This window comes from Agelaius phoeniceus, chromosome 15, assembly GCF_051311805.1.
Source record: "Agelaius phoeniceus isolate bAgePho1 chromosome 15, bAgePho1.hap1, whole genome shotgun sequence".
NCBI lineage: Eukaryota > Metazoa > Chordata > Aves > Passeriformes > Icteridae > Agelaius > Agelaius phoeniceus.
This window is the reverse complement of record NC_135279.1, coordinates 17,738,390-17,758,636: the sequence shown is the minus strand read 5'-3', so window position 1 is coordinate 17,758,636 and position 20,247 is coordinate 17,738,390. Positions and strand designations below refer to the sequence as shown.

Sequence of the window (20,247 nt, the reverse complement as noted above, 5' to 3'; positions counted from 1 at the left end):
AGATGTGCCCAGGGCTTCAGGCCAGCTGCAGAGTCCTTTGGGGCAGGGCAGTGGGAGAGATAGGCACTGAAGGTTGGGTGTCCTTGTCTTCATGGGAGCAAAGGGCACATGTGGTAGCATAGCATGGTGGCTGTCACCTCCCTGTCCGGCAGCTCTCTGCACCTGGCACTGGTTGTAATTCCTCCTTGTACCAGGGTGAGTGCACCCTTCCCTCTCTGTGGTGCAGCCTGGCTGTGGGGAGGGATGTCAGGGTGGCAGTGCTGTGGCATGGCCAGCTGGGCAGGGGGACATTGCAGGCAGTTTATTGTCACTCAGGTTCTTGCTGAAGCCCGGACAATGCCATGCAGCCCATTTGCTGTGCTGAGCTGTGGCTGGCTGTGGGAGACTCCTTCCTGCAGCAAATCAGGGCACAGTCCTGCTTCCTGCACTTGGATGTGAAAACACTGCTGGAATTGGTGTGGGTCACGCCTCAGTGCTCACACTGCCTGGCCCTGGATCAGCCCTGCTCTAGCTGGAATTGGTTGGCAGCCCTGCTGTCACAGTGATGGAGCACTGTGCATGGTTATCCTCTAGACACAGAATGAGGCTGGGTGGCAGGGCAAAAGCAAGCGTGGGACAAAATGCACCCAAGCACTGATGTCCAGTGTCCCCTGGCAGCAGAGCTCAGAGGTGGCACAGTGACACATGGTGACACACAGTGACACACTGGCTGCTCACAGGAAGGTATGCCAAGCACTCACTTGTGACTTACTCAGCACCCATTAACCAGGATGCTGCCTGTTGTAATGACAGCCCAGGAGTCAATTCCCAGACACCTGAAGCAGAAACCTCTGCCAACCATCCTTTTTGGTGGTTGTGTGGGGGATGGAGGTGGCACAGTGGTGGCTCTCAGCAGTGGTGTATCTGGCTTACATCTGGGTGCTGATTTGGGGAGGGGACATGGTGGGCTCTGCAGGGAAGGTGTGAGGTGGTGCTGAGCAGGAGGTACTGTCTCCCTCAATACCTCTGTGGGCTCAGCTTAACCCAAACTGATGATGAACCTTTAAGATTAACAGCAGATGTTTGTGATATTTAGCTACAAAAACATATCTTTGAGCAGCTTGTTATAGGACATGCTCTGTTGATCCTGGTGGAATGCACCGCCACCACCATGCTCCTGTACCTCTATAGATCAGTTGGGATTAGATTTTAACCTCCATAGCTATAGGAAAAGCTTGGGTCTGTCTTTTGCTTGTCTGAATTCAGACAAGCAAAAGACACCTACAGCAGGAAGGCTTTGTGACAGAAATGATGATTCTGCTCCTCTCCCTGTGTACAAATCCCCCTTCTTTGCTTTGAGCATTAAAAGAGTCCCCTCTGGGGATGGTGGTGTGAGCTGGGACTGCAGGGATGTGACAGGAAATGTTTGTGGAGCTCTGCAAGGGGAGCAGCAATGGTGGGGGAAGAGCAGAGATGGAGGGAGTAGGGGTAACGAGCAATTTTTAACATCAATTCTATCCTCTTTGATAAAGATCTGATTTAATTTAAAGTAAATTTGCACCGTGGCTAAATTTATTATCCATGATACTGGTCAGAGTTGGGATATCATACTGCAGAATGATTGACATGGTCATCATGACCCTATTAAATCTACTGAATCTATTAGCTGCTCGTTGGCTGCAGGGTTTGTGATCCCCTCAGCAGAGTTTTGTGCTGAATATCTAAAAATCCTATCAGAAATCTGAATATTTGGGCTTCACTCTTGTGAGTCCTCCTAATCCCATGGATAGCAGGAGCTGCTCACTGGGCTGCCTTGTCCTGCTGGGTCATTAGCTGGCCCTCAGTGAAGGCTCACACTAGACATGAGGACCAGTTTTAAATGGTCAGACTAATTGGTTAGTGGAACAAATTACCCAGAAGAGCTAAACTGGCACTTGGAGCCATTAAAACATGATTTATTAATTGAGAGAGGGAGCCCAGCTCAAACAGGACTTTTGAACTGTAGGGTGGAACCAATGGGTAAAATTCCCAACTTGTGTGGCAGCCTGCACAGAGTGACAGTGCTGTGGTCAGGGCTGATCCTCAGCATGTTTCTGTGCCCATGAGGGTTTGTGCTGCCATGGGCTGTGCAGGTCTTCATGTGTTCTACGAGGTCCTAATGGGGTTTGTTTGGCTCCACAGTGTTTATTATGCCGGGGGAAAAAATGGTCAGGAAACTTCAGCTGGCAAAACTCGGCATTGTTGTCTCCAGGACCTTGGTTGGAATTGGCTGTGATGGTTTAGGATGTCAGTGACAGCAGGGTGTGTGTATCCACTGAGGTGTCCTGGGTCTGTCCTGCTCTGCCCCAACTCAGCCCTAACAAAGGATCCCAATTAGTGACTCCATGTGCTAAATCACCAGAGCTAAATTAGCAGGGTGCTTTATCCTGCAGCCTTCTGAAGTAAATTCTGGTCATGCTCTTGACAAGCTTCTGTACTAAAACTTAAGCATACCAGCAAGGTAGAAATAAACTGGAGCTGCCTTCCTAAATGGGGGTTGGATTCTACAGCTCTTTCTGTGCTAGGACGTGGTGTAGTTTCATAGGAACAGATCAGCAGTGAGAAATCAGTGCTGCTCAAGCTTTAATGTGCTTTGTTGGGGTGTTTTGCATAGTGGTCCATTAGTGGAGGCCATCTCTTGGTTTTCCTCTCATCCAAAAGGCATCTGGTGCTGTGCACCGAGGCTGTGGGCTGTGAAGCCAGGGACAGCAAAGTGGAATTGATGGGTGGTATCGCCTCAAATCCCTGCTCCTGCTTCTTGTTAAAATGGTAATGTGGGAGCACCCGGGGAGAAGTAAAATGGTACTTCTTGGAACAGCTGAATGTTTGGCTTTCTGCATAATAGATGAGCATATATCTTAGATCCAAACATATTCCTGGGAAAAAAACCCAGTATGTGGGGAGGGTGCTGTGGGTTCAGTAAAATGTTCACGTGGCCGTGGCTAAACAGGGGTGAAGCAGCTGCCACTGCGGGTTGGTGTCTTGGAGCAGCTTGTGGCTGGGGCAGTGCCTGGTGGCAGCTTCTGGGGTCACTGTCCCCCTTGTCCCCCACAGGTGCCAGCCCTGCCTGCTGCCACCAGCACGCCAGGGGCAGAGCCATTGCTCAGGGAGTCTTGTCTGTCATATCCCCTGAGCAGGGCAGCAGCAGAGTGTTGGCTAAATCAGTGCATTAATCTTCACTTTATTTAGAGCCTTCAGCTTTGATTTTTGAATGTAGAGCAAAGAGGGGGCCAGTGCTGGGGCTGCTGCAGGTTTGGCAGTGTCACAACTCCTGGGTTTAGCTCTAGTCACTTTTCGGTTACCTTTTGTGATGAGAATCAAATAACTTGATCGTGGCGGTGACAAATCTTCAATAATTCATTACACTATAATGACATTACAACATCTTAACTCCCTCCCCCCCATTTTTTATTTCTGCTGTAAAGTGGACTTGATGTTTTAGATTCAAGGCTGTTCATCCAGATATTTCACACCAGCCTGTCACCTGGAGAATTGATACCTGGCATACACTCACTGCAGCACTGCTAAATGGTTTTTCTTCTCAACTGGATAATTATATTGATTGTGGCTTAGGACTTCAGAAATTGGATTGTGGTGGAATAAAGTGTGTTTTGAAACCCTAATATAAGCTATATTAAAGACAAAAATCTCCTAGCAAAACCAGATCACCGCCACTGTCTTATCTGACTCCTAATTTGTTAGAAATGAGGATATTTTTGACCCAATGTCTGATGGAAAAGGGAAGCTGCCTCTGCTGCTTGGCCCTTTGGCCTCTCTAACAACAGGGCTCAGGCAAAACGTGCAGGATCAAACCTTGGCAGCTCCCCATGGGTGGGCCTGGAGACTCACTTGAAATTTCACTCACTTTGAATTTCTTACCCAAAAAATGGTTTATAAGGATTTGACTTTTGATTCTGGGCTTTTGACTGCCTGCTCAGGAGCAGTGTTGTGTGATCCCTGGGGTGGGGCGTGCAGGGAGCAGTGCCTGCCTTATCGGGGAGGTGGAGACTCTACTGCCCGTGTGCAGAATCACTCCACAAACCTCAAAAATATGAACAGAGGCCTACCATATACTTGAAATGAATAACAACTGGTTTAACTTTGAGACCCTGGATACCTGTTTACCTCTTTGTCTGCTGTTTTCCAGGCTGGCCGCAAGGAAAGAAGTGATGCCCTGAACTCTGCCATTGATAAAATGACCAAGAAGACCAGAGACCTGCGCAGGCAGGTGAGGAATGGTCAGAGGTGGCTGAGACACAGGAGTGCAGTGCTGCCTGCTGGGGATTTGTTCCTAGTGGCAGTGGGTTTGCTGGCCTGTCTTCAGTGAATTAAACGCCAGAAGCTTCCAGTAGGAAGCATGGGGTGGGAATGTAATTCCCTGTTAATTCCCTGTTAACTGTGTGATACAGATGTTGGAGTCTTAATGATCCTCATGTCAAGAGAGATTAAAAACCCAACCAAAGCCCCCCAGAAACAACTTTTACTTGATGGACTTTGGAGATAATCAGTAATATTTTATAGTCCTGGTGGTGTTCATCTCAACCTATTTTATTTGAGAACTGTATTTATGTAGCATCAGCTTTTTGTCTGTTTGGCTTTAAAGCAATATATTCCCATTTTTGAGTAAGTGAGAATATGGATCAGGTTTGTTGAAAAATGTTTTTATTCTAGCAGAAAAATAAAAAAGTTAAATCAGTGTGTTGTTTAATCAGCTGAGGGAAAGCAGCAAATTTACTCAGACAAAACCAATATGAGCTGCTAAATCAATATTTGTGGCCAAACTGGTGACTTGCACTTCTATAACTAATCCATTTTTTAAGGAGATTTCATTTAAATTGAAGCAAAAAGTGTGTAGACAAGACTTAGTGCAGGGAAAAGCCTTGGCCACACAAAGGAAAAAGGATCAATGACAAAAGTAGTTTAAGCTGTACGTATTAATACAGTAAGAGGGAAACAGCAGTGGAACACTACTGAAGAATAACTCACTCTTTTATTTTTATTTTAGCTCCGCAAAGCTGTTATGGACCATGTTTCAGACTCTTTTCTGGAAACAAATGTTCCTCTTTTAGTATTGATTGAAGCTGCCAAGAATGGGAATGAAAAAGAAGTTAAAGAATATGCCCAGGTTTTCCGTGAACATGCCAACAAATTGATTGAGGTAAGATGGTACAAATTAAAATTTAATTGTTGCTAGTTAAATTAAGGCAAGACTAGGCAAAACAGGTTTTTCAATTCTGCTGAAGCACAAAGCAAATTCTGTAATAAATTTCCTTTTAAAATTTTATTTGAATGAATTTAAGCACAATTTAATATTTAAATAATTGAAAATGTAAGCTTATCAAAAGGAGCTGTTAAATAACCCATGTAGTTGTGGGTATTACAATGTGAGTGCATGATAAAGGTTTTGTTACTTGGAGGTGGTCAGTTGGAGTAAGGGAGACCAGGGCATGATTGTCCTGCTGGACAGTTTGACCCATTGCTTTGAAGCCTGGAGGGTTTTTTTTCCAGTAAAATCCCACTGAATATAAACAGGCCTTTTGTGTGAAGGCTTTCAGAATGAAGAGCTGCCTGTGTTTGTGAAAAGAGCAAACAGATCACTTGGAGTGACAGCACAACTGATCCTGCCACCCCTCTGTAAGGAAAACCTAAAGGCTCTCCAGCTGGTGGAACTGCAGAGCAGAGCTCTGAGTGGGGAGAAAACCAGATTAAATGGGATCAACATGTCTTAACTGGAATCCCAGGATTACTGAAGTTGGAAAATCCCTGCCAGCCCATGGAGTCCAAGCCGATCCCCACCTTGTCCCCAGCCCAGAGCACTCGGTGCCACCTCCAGCCCTCCCGTGGACACCTCCAGGGATGGGGACTCCAAACCTCCCTGGGCAGCCCCTCCCAATCCCTGAGCCCCCTTTCCATGGGGAAATTCCTCCTGGTGCCCACCCTGAGCCTGCCCTAGCCCAGCCTGAGGCCGTTCCCTGTTTTCCTCTCACTCATTACCTGGGAGAAGAGCGAAGCCCTCACCTGGCTGCTCCTCCTGTCAGGGAGTTGCTCTCAGGGTCGTTCATGCCCTGCTGAGGGAAGCAATTTCCACAGGTGGTGTGTGCAGAGAGCAGCAGCAGAGCCTGCCCCTGTTCATGGATCCACCTCGGGACTCTGGGCCCCCTCACCGCCATCGCGTGAGAGTTCTGTGCCAGCTGATGCTGAATGGCATGGAACAAACAGCTATAGGTGTTGTTGGGGAAACATGCCACTAGGAATAAGTGTCAAAAACTCCTCCTGTGCTCTTCCGTGCTTTGAGGCTCTGGCTGGTTGTGCTGAACCTCAGCAGCTCCCCGGGAACAGTCCCAGGCTGCTTTGTGTGGTTCGGCTCTCTCAGTGTCTCTGTTTGATAGTGGAGTCCATGTGTCTCCAGGGCTTGTGGGGAATATTCACACAGCTGGGCACATTTAAATTGCTCAAGAATGAGACTGATCAGACATCAGTAAAAGTAGCTTCTGACTTGCACATGGTATGTTCTGAGAGCACTTTACAGCTGGCCCATAGTCCAGGGTGCATGAAGTTTGTCCAGCTCTTTGGAGCTGCTGTCTAAGCAGTGACAATATTTTAATTCCTTGAAGGCATCCATTTTTTTCTTTTGGCTTGTCATGTTTCAGCATCAATGCTGTCCTCCTAGAGCTGCAAAGTTATTCTAATCTAAATTTTAAGTAAATTTTCCATATGCAAAGCAGCATGTGGAAGGAAGGCAGGGCTGCTGTGCCCTGCCTTGGCAGCAGGATACAGCCTTGGGAACACTTTGAAGTAGGTTTGCTCTAAAGCCTCTCTTCTTCATGTTGCAAGCCTGATTTATCTAGAAAATTATTTTTAGGGCTTGTTTACAGTAGAAGTTGAATCATGTAACAATAGCAGTGCCTCTTCTGCCAGAGTTCTGCTACCTCCTCAGCAGATGTGTGGAATTTATTGGCATAATTAAAAGGAATAATTGTGCTGCTCTGTCCCTGAGCTTCTCCCCAGCCCTTGCCAGGTGAGCCCTTTCTCCCTGTCCCCTCAGAAGCTGTGTCCCACTGGAGCAGCCACAGTTCCATCGTCACTGGCACTGGCCCTACCTGGTGTGCAAATGCCAGGCTGCAGAGGAGTTTTCCAGAGCCTCTGTACAGCCAGACTCTCTTGTCTTCCAAGGACTATTCCCCTGAAAGTCGACATTCAGCAATATTTTTGACTGACATCAAAAGCTTCTGCTAAAATGATATGCTGCTGCAACGGCTTTTTGAAGGCTTGGTTATTGCTTTTGCTATCTGAAATGTAACTGTAGTTGTAGTGTAGCATGATGTAGATGGTTTATAAACCTCTTCCCTGAATGGAGATGGATTAATATATACACTTAGCTTGGACAGAAGGGAATAGTGCTCCTGCAGACCCTTCGTCCTGAGGGGCAGGAGAGCCCCTGGTGTCATATGAGATGTCAGATTCCCTGTGCAGGAGGATGGCTTGGGGTGGGTTGCATTTGAAATGTCTTGTGCCTCTGCCAGAATGGAGAAGGATGTTTGCCAGTTCCCTCATGATTCTGCTCTTGGGCAGGAAACTCAGGAGAAACAACAAAAGATTGTGTAAGAACAGAGCTGAAGGTGTTTTGCCTGGTGAGATGGGCAGTGATTGCTTCCACTGCTTTCAGGGTTGATGAGTGTACAGGGGGTTTATCAGAACTGCCCTCACATGTGCTGCTGGGTGACTCAAGACACCAAATGTGCCCAACAGCAGCAGCACTGGGTGGAGCTGTGCTGTATCATGCCCTGACAGGCTCCTGAGGTTTGGATGTAGAGGGGAGCATTGCCCTTCTTCCCTTCCTTCCCTTCGGTGCTGAGTGGGGACAGGAAATGTGCAGGAGATCCTGCTCTGTCCTGGGGAGCTCAGCACATCCCCACTGCATTGCTGGGAGGGTTTGCACCTTGGGTTATTGCCCCTGTGTCTGTGAGCTGGAGGAGTCAGTGAACCAGCCCCTGGGAGATATATAATGAGATAGATTTACTTTATTTCATTTTTCACACTAAACTGCTGCAGGTGTTGGCCAGACAGGAGTGGCAGTGCTGGTTCTGCCCTGGCTGAGCACAGGGAGTTCTTGCTCCTGCAGTGCAGAGCTGTTTATGGGCCCTCCAAGTACCCATAAAGAGATGCAAGCACATGATTTGGGTAATTTCGTTTTGAAATGTTCCCTTCTTGGCAGCACAGCACTATCTGCTTTTGTGGTTCCTAACGCCCAGGCAGCCAAATTTGACCAAAAGGTGCAATAACCACAAAAAGCTGATTTGCCTGCTGGGTCTGTGTCTTGTAGAGAACCCATACCAAGAGCATCCCAAAGGGCTCCCATCTAATTTGTTTCCCACATAGTAAAATCCTAACCCTTTTATCCTGCCTTTTGAAAACTGAGGAACAGTAAGAGTAGAATGAGCCTTGTCTCAGTTGAATAATACGTTTCAAAGATAGCTTTCAAAATTGCTCTGTGCTAACAGACCATTAACTCTGGCTGGATTTGGTTAAAGGAGTTTAATTCAGGAATTGAGAAGCCAATTTCAATGTAACACACAAGAATAACAGAAAGGACAGCATTTGTGGAACCAGCCTAACAAAAAGTTAAATTCACTTGTAAACTATGGAAGTCTTCCCAATCTGCAGACTGTGAACTGCTAACTCCATTCCAGTGTTTTTTCCCACTGGGTGAGGCAGCCTTGGCTCTCCAACCTGACTTTGCTCTTGAGGAAGGACAGCTTGGCCCTGGCATCCTTGGAGTGCCTGTTCCTGCCCAGGGGGCCGGGGCTGTCCTGCAGTGGTGCCCATGGGCAGTGATGTCACCGAGCTCCACGCTGGCTCTTTGTCCCTGCCAGGCTCTGAGCAGTGTTTGTGCTGAGCTGCCTTTGTGCTGCTCCCCAGGGATGCTTGGGCTGCTCCTGCAGAGGGAGAAAGCCAGACATGTTAAACAGAAACCTTTGCTACGCTGTTGAATGCTTTAGAAAAGTAAAAATTAGCTTGTCAATTTGTCCCTGGTTACACTGTGACACAGTGTAACTCTGTGTAGTTTTAATGGAAAAGTTTTTCAGACATTAAGAGATTAGGAAATAAAAGGTAAATAAGGAGAGCGTCCAGGTTAAAATCCTCCAGTTGGCTTGCTTAAGAATATTTTTGAGAATATATTTGTAATTCCTTAAAAAGAACAAATGATCTCTTCTTCCTCTGGAACCCACTACCCCTGTGTCAAACGTTTTTCTCAACATACATTTTATTTTTAAGTTTTTTTCTTACCAAGATAAATATTGGTAAGACCAAGGAGGCAAAAGCTCTCAATGGTGTTTCATAAGCATTGATTTTTTTTCTAATTGCTTTAATTTATCTGAAAAGACTGCTCTGTGCCTTTTTTTAATGCACTGGGTTGCATCTTGCATATGGAGTGATGATTTTCTCATTTTCAGTGAAACCCATGAACAGATGCAGACGGCAAATTTATTTGCTTGGAAAGAATCACATTTGGGCACTTGCAGCTCCATAAGCTTTCTGTAGCCTCTTGCTCTGACATTTCCCCCTTCTGTTGCCCTCACTGTCTAGCCCGATGTCCTGGAGTCATTCTTCAGTCTAAAATCTAAAAATACCCCTCTCCCAAAGCCTGGAGCATTGCACACTTGCTACATTTTTCTTGCAATTATCCTGATTTGCTCAGACTTGCAGCCTGTGTGTTCTTGGGGAGAGTCTTAGCAGCTGCAGGTTTTTTACATGAGAAAGGCTTTTTAGAACGTGAAGTGGATAAAACATAGCTTGGATTTAAAATAAAAGCTGGTTTTTGGAGGCACAGTGAAGGTCTTGGCTGTCCCCTGTTCATTGTCACTTACCTGGCCATGGCCAGGTACCATTTATTGCAAACAAAGCAGGAATGGAAGAATCCAGCAGATCCAGAAGTTAATCTGCTCTGACAAGATTATCCTTTGTGTCTATCAGCCACCTGATTTCCAGAATTTTCACTGAGTTTTCCAAACCTCTTTGGAGGTGGCTTTGCTCATTCTTGCAATGCTCTCCCCTCCTGCCTGCCAGCTCAGGGGTCGGTCAGTGCTGCCAGGCAGGGCTGAGGTTCCTGGGGAACAAGACAAGCACTTGGCACCCAACTCAGATATTGACTTGGAGTGTTTTTCTGAATTTTATTAAATCTCAAAACCCAGCATTTTCCAGACTAGAGTCATTACCAGGGTACTTCAGCACCTATTTCTCCAGTATTCTCATTTACAGAGGGAAAAATATCTGCCAACTCAGGTTTGTCTTTTATTGCTTTTATTTTTAAGGTAATTTTGTATTACAAGGGAAATGTTCTTGCACTGTGGTCTGGAGAAAAGAGGCAGAGTTATTTCCCATTTAAAATGGAGATCAAAATGAGCAAAATGTCTCTTCCAAAGCACAAGCACGTTTTCTGTAATTTGTCTATAGATAGCCTTGGCAGCAATTTAAAACTAATGTCTCCAATAAATGACCAGTGTAACTCTAATGTGCCCTCTAAAGTCTGACACTCTTCAACAGCCAATGCACTTTCCTTGTAAGTTCATTTTATTAGTCAACTAATTCATAAATAAATTAAATTCTTCTCGTAGAACATGCTTTCCTTACATTCATAATCAGAAAAGCAGGGAAGCCTCAGCAGAAAAATGTTCCTACATTTTTCAACAAAACTGGATATACAAATTTAATACATCATACATAAGTAAAGGCAAGTGACCTTTTAATAGGATAACTTCTGTTCTTGTAAGGTTATTTTTGAGGCCACTCTTCTAATGCTACACCAAATAATGTATGAAAGGGTCTGTAGGATGCTGGTAGAGTTTAAAAATGATGTTGGAAGAAGAATAAGAGACTTCAGGGTAATCTTTCTGTCCAGATTTCATTGTAAGTGCTCATGGGCAAGCCATGACAGTGAAACTGATGGGAGGGATGAAGGGATTGAATCCTCACAAATCTAGGCAGCCATTGGGCTGTCTGGAGACAATTTTTCTCTTTGGAAATCCTCATGGTTTGCTGCTACTCATGGAGGAGAGGCATCTGTGCCACACCCCAGCCACAGGGACAGTCACCTTGCTGTGTGACTGGGAAGGGCTTCCTCTGCACATCTGGGCCAAGGCACATGTGGAGGGGGGAGAATTTGGAGTTTGAATGAGTTTGGGGTTTGGAAGATATTAATGTGCTTTTTATTCCACTAGAAACTGCCCTGTGTTTGCTCTGTTCCTTTTTCCTTTGGAAACAGAAGCTTTTTGGAAAGGGAAATGTGTAAAAGAGGTCAGGAAGTGTGAGAACAGTTGGGTTTAGGTGGTGTTGACATGATGTCTTCAGAGGTAGCTGAAAAGCAATAGAGTCCTTTTATTTTTCAGATATTTAAGTCTTAATTCCAACAGCATTTTAAGTGGCTTTTTCGGTAAAGTTTTTTATAGATGTGGCATAAACGTTTTAATTCTTGATATTTAACTAAAAGCCTTGATGCATGTCTGGATTTTCATCATCTTAGTCATTAGCAATATTGGATTATTAGTCATGTCATGTCATCAAGGAGGTGCCTGAAATCTGTGTGGAGCTCATTACTGACACTGTTTTGTCGTCTTTGTGAAGAGCACAGTGTACTGACAATTACAGTTACACTGCCATGAACAGTTGTCTGAATCACCAAAAACTGGTTTAAGCAGCTAATAATAGGCACCAAGTTGGAAGCCTTTAGTCAGATCAGAAGGCAGCATGTTCTGAGTGCTGAGCAAACTGAGATGGGAGAGAAGAACAATTTCACAGAATCCCAGAGTGGTTTGCGCTGGGAGAGACCTTAAAGCTCATCCAGTTCCACCCCCCTGCCATGGCAGGGACACCTCCCACCCTCCCAGGTGCTCCAAGCCCCAGTGTCCAGCCTGGCCCTGGGCACTGCCAGGGATCCAGGGGCAGCCCCAGCTGCTCTGGGCACCCTGTGCCAGGGCCTGCCCACCCTGCCAGGGAACAATTCCTAATTCCCAATATCCCATCCATCCCTGCCCTCTGGCACTGGGAGCCATTCCCTGTGTCCTGTCCCTCCATCCCTTGTCCCCAGTCCCTCTCCAGCTCTCCTGGAGCCCCTTTAGACCCTGGAAGGGGCTCTGAGGTCTCTCCAGAGCCTTCTCTTCTCCCAGCTGAACACCCCCAACTCTCCCCAGCCTGTCTTCATCTCTACTTTGACAAACACAGAGACGTTTTTGGATAAGGATAATTTTTTGGGTCCTGTCCAGATATCACTACTAGAAACACTTTTATTTTAAGGAAAGGTATTTGTGTTGCTAAGGAGCATCTCAGCTGAGGGTTTGCTCTGAAGGTTTCAGCTGAAGCTGAGCTCTCCATCACACACCAGTGGTGTCATTGCTGTCGTGGTAGCTCAGATAGACTTGTATAACTAATGTGGTTTGTGATTATAACAACATTTTAACACTTTAGCTTGTTTGTCTGAGGGAGGAATAGTTCCTGTGCCAGCAGTTACATCTGCTGCCACAGCTGCATCGACAAGGGGCACGGTGCCCGCGCCACACACTGCTGTTCCTGTGGCAGCCCTGCTCTCCCTCAGGTCTGTAGAGAGGATAATCCACCAGGCTGGAAATAAAGATATTGCTGCACTTTCCTGCTGTGGCTATGGTTTATGCTACAGATGTATTGATTCCCTTCAAACACCTCTTTTTTCTGTCTGACTGAAAACCTTTCCCATTGGCACGAGAGGAGGTGTCCCCACACTGCCCTTGCTGCAGTGAATGGAGCCCAGTCTGGCTTGTCCTGATGCACGAACTCTGGGATTGCCCAGCTGTGTGGAAAACTTCCCTTCTCTGTGAAACCTTGGCAACACAAGGGTGGCTCTCTGTTGGGGAAGAACATTTCCTCAGGGCAGGGAAGGAGCTCAATGGTGTGGAGCAGTACCAGGACAGCTGTACCTGGAATGGCACCAGGGAGCTGGAGAGGTATTTGGAGACAGCTCTGGCCAGGGTGAGAGGCAAGTGCAAAGCTGTATCCTGTAAATAGAATTTTAAACACAGAGATAGAGCTAGAAATGTGGGAGTGCTAAGATGTAATCCCAAGCAAAAGGTGGTTACTCATGGAAATACTGATTGCCTTAATATAACAAGAAGCAGAAGATGCACAATACTTTTATTTTCATACTTTTATATTACTTACAAGAGTGTGGAGAGACAGAGCAAGGGGAAATGGCTTCCCACTGCTACAGGGCAGGGATAGATCAGATACTGAGAGATAGGAATTGTTCCCTGTGAGGGTGGGCAGGCCCTGGCACAGGGTGCCCAGAGCAGCTGTGGCTGCCCCTGGATCCCTGGCAGTGCCCAAGGCCAGGCTGGACATTGGAGCTGGGAGCAGCCTGGGACAGTGGAAGGTGTCCCTGCCATCGCAGGGAATGAGACTGGATGGGCTTTAAGGTCTCTCCCAGCCCAAACCAGCCTGGGATTCTGTGATACTGTCTCTGATTTCTCTTGCCATCACTTACCAGCCTGTTGAAATAACAGGCTGTGTGACCTCCATTCCTCATCATCCAAAATGCCAGCCCTTTGCTTGCCAGTTTTTTTCCAGCCAACTGAAACTTCCCCTCCTTGTGTTTATAACCAGTCTTGGAATGAAACTGTTCTCATCTTTGTGTGAGGCTGCAGAGCTCTGGAAATAGCAGTTCTCTCAGTTTGGTCCTTCATTCTCCCCAGTGCTTTACGTCTGCAGTTTGTCTACATGTGCCTTGTTTTATTTAAAGACTTTTACTATTTTCAGTTAATACTTGGGGATTCTGTTGCCCACAAACAAGCTCTTGCAAGGTACCTGCTGTGGAGCTGCAGCCACATGCTACTTAAGTCATATAAAATCACAAAGCAGCTGACAGCACGACTCTGGTAACTCTCTGTACAGTCCCAGTGGATTTGATCCCTAGTCCTCCTGTATTAAAGAAGTGGAGCTGTTTTGTGTAATTCCCAGTTAACTCTGCCTCTGCAAAACGAGGGGTTTGTAGGGTTAGAGTTAACACATCTATAGCTGTAACACTTCTCCCTCATGCAGCACCTGTTAGGGCTGGATGTTAAAATGCTTAGATTTGTCCTAAATATTGAGTGTAGTGTACAGGTGAATAAATAAATGTATGGACTTAGTGAATAATGAAAGTCTTTCTGGAGAGGGATGGGGATTACATAATCAACACATCTCTTCTGAGAGTCCTCAGTTGCCATTAGTTTTGCCAGAAGAGTTGTTTCTGCAGATAAATTAATTTCCTGAGCTTTGACCAGTGTGAAGGGAATCGGGACAGGTCTTTTTTAACATGGAGGAGGAAGAAATTAGCTGTGCTCTGTTTGAATTTTTTGAGAATATTAAATACACTTTTCTTTAGCAAATTCCTAGGAGAAAAATGTTCAGTGGCTGCCTGTCCATTCTTTCTATTTTTTGCTTTTAAAATGGGTGATTTTTTTTAAAGCTGCTTAAAAGTTGGAATTTGCATTCCCAGACAAATTGTAAAATGTAAAGCAAAAAAACTAGAACAAGCAGCTGAAGTTTTGAAGTTTAATCAGAAATGAAAATGCCAGGAACACCTTTGAAAAGCTTGGTTTCCGTGGCATTGAAATTCCCAAAGTATCTGTGTACACATGGATGTGGGTTTGTTATTTTTGTGTAAGAGTTTTTGAGCACCGGTTATGAGAGGATTCTGCTTAATGTTAAATTGAAAAGTTTCTCAGTGTAAGGCAGTCAGAAAACTTCTTTCTGCAATGCTATTTTTACAACTGCAGGTTCAAACGAGAGTGTCCAGACTCGGAGAATTCAATTAGTGAGTGTTTGGCTCCTGCACAGGGATGTGTAATCCTGGGCTGTGGCAATGCTGGGTGGCAGGGCCAGCTCTGACAACATTCAATTATGCAACAATAAACACATTGCAGAGCCTTCTTGGGGCTGCACCAGCTCGGGATGGCTGCAGCAGCACCACTTTGGAGACTTTGCCTTCCTGACTGCCTGAAGAAGCTGTCCTAAAAATTGGACCTGTAAACAAGGAGGAAAATCTGGGTGGTGTTTCTCTGAAGTCAATCCAGGTACATAACTCTGAGGCTTTAAGACATTTATTGTCAGCCTTTGAAATCCTTGCAAATGAAGTTTCAAAGTCCTAGAGATTATAATTCTTTTTTTTTTTCCTATTGCATCTTTTGTCTCTTGTTGGAAAAGCAATTGACCAGTCCTTCAATAAAGAGTTCCCTGTAAAGTTCCTCTGCCTAAGCCAGGGAGTCTGGGCAAGGAGAAGGCAGAGCAAGTACAGAGCTGGAGCACTGTTACACAGAATGACAGAATGTTCTGAGTTGGAAGGGACCCACAAGGATCATAAAGTCCATCTCTTCACTGAATGGGGGTCAGACCCACAACCTTGGCGTTATTATTAGCATTGCTGGGTTATGTTAATAGTGTAATTTAAGAAGCTTAACACTGACCCCAAACTTGTGTAGTTGAGGCTGCTGCAGTTTTTTAATTGCTGGAAGACTTACCTTAGTCACGACCTGAACAAATTTTGAGTTTAACAAAAAACCAAAATGTATTTCATGTGGAAAAGGTACAACCTCTGTCTTGTCAGGGGAGGCGGTTCTCTGCCACAAATTGTTACTAATGGTAGAAAGAACAGCTTTAGAAATGTCAAGTTTTTCCTGATTTAAATATTAGTAAATTCTGAACAGTCAAAGTTAACTAGAATCTGAGATGGAATCACTCTGTGACAGATGGTACAATATTTTTTTTAATATTGGAGTTACACCTTCTTACTAATAACATATTCCCAGCTGACCCTTTGGCCTGAGGTAACATCTGCTTCTCAAAAGGAACCACTTAAGTTATGCCTCCTCCAAAGGCAAAAAAACATGGAATAATTTAAGTTGGAAAAGCCCTCTGAGACCCTTGAGTCCAACTGTTTCCCCAGCACTGCCAAGACCACCACTAAACCGTGTCACCAAGTGCCACATCCACTTGGCTTTGAAATCCCTCCAGCGATGGTGACTCCACCCCTGCTCTGGGCAGCTCTGCCAGGGTTTGACGGTGCTTGCAGTGAAGAAACTTTCTCTAAAATCCCCCCTGAGCTGCCCTGGCCCAGCCTGAGGCCGTTCCCTCTGCTCCTGTCCCTGTTCCCTGGAGCACAGCCCGACCCCCCCGGCTGTCCCCTCCTGGCAGGAGCTGGGCAGAGCCACAAGGGCCCCCTGAGCCTCCTTTGCTCCAGGCTGAGCCCCTGCCCAGCTCCCTCAGCCTCTCCTGGGGCTCTTGCCCCTTCCCAGCTCCGTTCCCTGCCCTGGACATGCTCCAGCCCCTCCAGGGCTCTCTGGCCATGAGGGCCCAGAACAGGACACAGCCCTCGAGGTGTGGCCTCAGCAGTGCCAGCACAGGGGACAGGCCCTGCCCTTGTCCTGCTGCCACCCCAGTGCTGGCACAGCCCAGGGGCCATTGGCCTCTGGCAGCCCTGGGCTCATGTCCAGCCACTGGCACAGCACCCCCAGGCCTTTCCTGCTGGACACTTCCCAGCCACTCCTCCCCAGCCTGGAGCATTTCTGGGGTTGTTGTGATCCTGGGGCAGGACCCAGCACCTGGCCTGGTTGAACCCTGAACCCCATACAGCTGGCCTCAGCCCATGGATCCAGCCTGTCCAATCCCTCTGCAGAGCCCTCCTGCCCTCCTGCAGATGCACACTCTTGCCCAGTGTGGTGCTGTCTGTGCAGTTACTGAGGCTGCCCTCCATCCCCTCATCCAGGTTACCAACAGAGACATCAAACAGGGCTGGCCCAGTGCTGAGCCCAGGGAAGCCCTCTGGTGACTGGCCTGGATTTAGGGCCACTCACATTGCCAATTGTGCCAACACCAGAGCCACTCACCTCAAATCATCTTGTGGTGTGCTGATGTCATCATTGAGAACAATGAGGTTTGAGTTTCAAAAACTGCTCAGGGCATGAACAGCCCTTTCCAGACGAGCCTGCCCAGCTGTTCCGCTTGGCACCATGAGGTCTGTGCACTGCATTTGTCACTGGGGGGAAATTTAAGCTCATTCCTCTAAATACCAGCAGCTGCTTGGGGTCTGCCCTGCCTTGTGGGGTTTGAGAAGCCATCTCTGGGCCGTGCCTGTAGACTCTGAACAGAGAGAACCTTGAAATCTACGTTAAATCAGTCTGTCAGCAGTGAGAGGTGTCTGAACCGCGCACGGCTGCGGGCTTGGGCTCTCTTCATTCCCACTGTATTTTTAACTTTTTTCAAGAGATTGCTCGTTGTGCTGATTACATTATTTGCAGTGGTTTTGTCTCCTTTGATGCCTGTGCCAGTAGTGCTTATGTAAAGGGACTTGATGATATTGAATGGTAAGAATGAACAAATGCAGCAGGAATTCAATTGCTATTTTGCTCTCAAGCACAAGTGTTCTTCTTTCTAAATCAAGTCTGACCACTTACTATGTCAGTCAGCTGCTTTTGTTGGAGACATGGAGAAACTATTTAATTCACATTTGATTTAAAGGAAATTTTTGTTCCCTTGAGGTGCATTATTTAATTTAGAAGTTTTGGAAATGTATGATTTCCAAGCGCTCTGTGGGCTTTGAAAGAGTTGATCTTCATCTCAACTACAAAATCCAATGTATTATGGGTATGTGCCAAATAGCTGGCCAGCACTACCCTATCTTCTGAAGAGAGAGAGAGAGTTTGAAGTTATTTGTCAGATCACCCAGGAATTATTGAAGATGAGTCCTTTCAGGTACTTTTAAAATTAAATTTCTTAATTCTGCAGCCATCCACCTCAGCTGGTACATGCGATTTCAGAATTCATGTTATAGAGCACCTGATAATTGCTGACAGTTTAAAATACCTCACTGTTACGTCATTTACAACTTGATTAATTAGTAGACACAGCTCTTCTTAAATTCCAAATTTTAAGAGGCTTGTGAGTGTTTTCCAGTAGTTAGACAGAGCCTTCCCATGGGTGCAGTAAACGCTGCACTGCTGTGAATTTACAGCCCTGTCTGCAGCACTCTGAAGTCATCTCAGCTGCTGCCACGTCTGTGCCTCGCTCTGATGTTCAGCAGAGATTTTGCAGGGAAGTTTGTGTGCTGATCTGGCAGAGGAAGCCCCTGCCAGAGCGAGTAGCTGGCTGTTGGATGAGCGTGCTGAAATGAAGGGTTGAGCTCTGGAGGCGCAGCCTGGGATGGGATGTGGCAGCCAACAGTTGGATTGTCTTAAACTGCCAAAGACCCTCAGTCAGGGAAGCACACACGCTTCTTTCATGAGCGCTGGCAGTGCCAGTCGGGCGCTTTCTAAAGAAGAATTGCCATCAGTTGGGTATTCAGAAGAAAAATGACTGTTCAAAAATGACTGTGCAAAAAAGCAAATTTTCATTATACCACGGTGGGGACACTCCATTATTAACTTCTTTGCCTCTCTGTGTTCAGACAGAGCAGGGTTTCTGTGCGCTTGATTCATCACACTTGGCTTGAGAGACAGCACAACATCTCCAGATATCGGAGAGGCTGATTTTGTGGTGCTTCAATGTCGCTTTTATTCTGCCCCTACTCAATAGAGCTTTGTGTTCTCCTGGCTCCTAGAGGTTGTAATGCTGCTGTGGAGGCAGGAATGATGGGGAAATATGGACCATAAAAAATATTGGCAAACCGGTGTTTCTCAAAAATATGACCTGTGCTTAAACCAACAGCAAAATCTTTATTTGACTTTTAAATCATGGCATCTGATTGTCTTTTGATTCTTGTGGGCCTCTAAACAAAAACATGATGTACTTCTATATTATCCCAGCAGCTTGCTGGGAACTAGGGATTCAAGGCATGGCAGATATACAGGAAAAATCAGACACAACCCCTGTGTGAGAGGGTGTTCCAGGGCCAGCCGTTTGCTGGGGTGCTGTGCAGAGGGCAGGGCTGGAGGTGTTCAGGGGTGGGGGCAGAGAGGAGGAGCACAGAGCCCTGGCTCAGCTGGGCCCTGCCTGCAGCACTGTGCCCAGAGCTGGGGACATCCTGCAATTCACCCCTGCATGTGTAGGACTTGAATCCAAACACGAGTGGAAGAGAAATTTCAGGAGCAGGACACAAATGTTCCTGAGAGCTGGCAGGGTTTCCTCTGCGTTGTTGATGCTGCTCAGTCTTTCTCTCAACTTCAGTTTGTTTTCCTCCAAATATGTGTTGGCACATCTGTTTTCTTGCTTGTTCTGTGCTGGAAACACCTCTCATCCTGACACCCCTGTTTTCCATCCTCTGTAACTTGGCTTGGAGCTGGAGGGAGGAAGAGGCCCTGTACTTTGCAGTGGGAACTTGATTTTGTTGCCCCAAATTGATAATGGGATTGATGAAAACTGCTGTTCAAGTGTAATGGCATGTGCTTGATGATTTGCAGGACAGTAATGTATTCTGTGTGGGAACATCTGCCATGAGGGAAGGGCTTGGGGAGGGGGAAAAGCATGTGGTAGAACTGCAGATACTACTTCAAAATTACTTACATGAATGCAAAGAATAGTTTAATTAAAGGCAGAATGCAAATTCCTCAGCTTATAGAGAAAAGTATCTGGAGAAATCTAGTTCAGCGATGTTAGTGAGCATCTGCTGGCTCCTGGTGATGCTTTTATGGCATATTTACAGGGGGCTTTGCAGGTTGCTCAGCCTCTGGAAGGACAGTACTCGGTGTTCGTCTCAGTTCACTTGCTGCTATTTTTACAGCTTTCTGTGTTCAAATGGCTCAGAATAACATGCTTGTCATTCACCTGTCAGCTGAGAAATGTAACTTATTTCAGACTTCCTTCCCCTGAGAGTAGCTTTGGGATGAGGAATATCTTCAATTACCAAAAAATTCTGTGCTGTCCCCATCCTCCGTGCTCTGGAAAAGCAGATGTTTACAGAGCTCCCTGCTTCAGGCTGACCTAGCTAAGGGTGATGCTATGCAGCAGGTCAAGGTTGTGGAGTAAAGTTTTTAGCATCACAAGAGATCCAATTCAAATTTTGGAGGCCTGTGGATGCATCATGGGGATCTCCTGTACTGGTTTTATTTGATGAATTGCAGCACAGGGGACAGCTGGAGGAACAGTGCCAGGCCTTACCTGACCCCTCCTGTCACACAGGGGCCCTCATGGAGCACCAGCAAACCAGCTCAGCTCTCTGGGGTTCTGCTGTCTCTCCCTGCTGGGATTGGGCTGTTAAACTGACTGCAGCTGCTGCCAGTGCTGCTCTTTAGC

General features: G+C 46.4%; 1 protein-coding gene across 2 annotated transcripts in view; it reads left to right on the top strand.

The window, feature by feature from the left end:
* CTNNA1 (catenin alpha 1) overlaps positions 1 to 20,247 on the top strand; it is a 117,367-nt gene that overhangs the window by 64,772 nt on the left and 32,348 nt on the right. For both annotated transcript variants that reach the window (XM_054642752.2, XM_077186581.1), the window contains 2 exons: positions 4,166 to 4,246; positions 5,024 to 5,176. In XM_054642752.2, the coding sequence (XP_054498727.2) occupies positions 4,166 to 4,246; positions 5,024 to 5,176 (234 nt within the window). The remainder of the gene's footprint in view (positions 1 to 4,165; positions 4,247 to 5,023; positions 5,177 to 20,247) is intronic.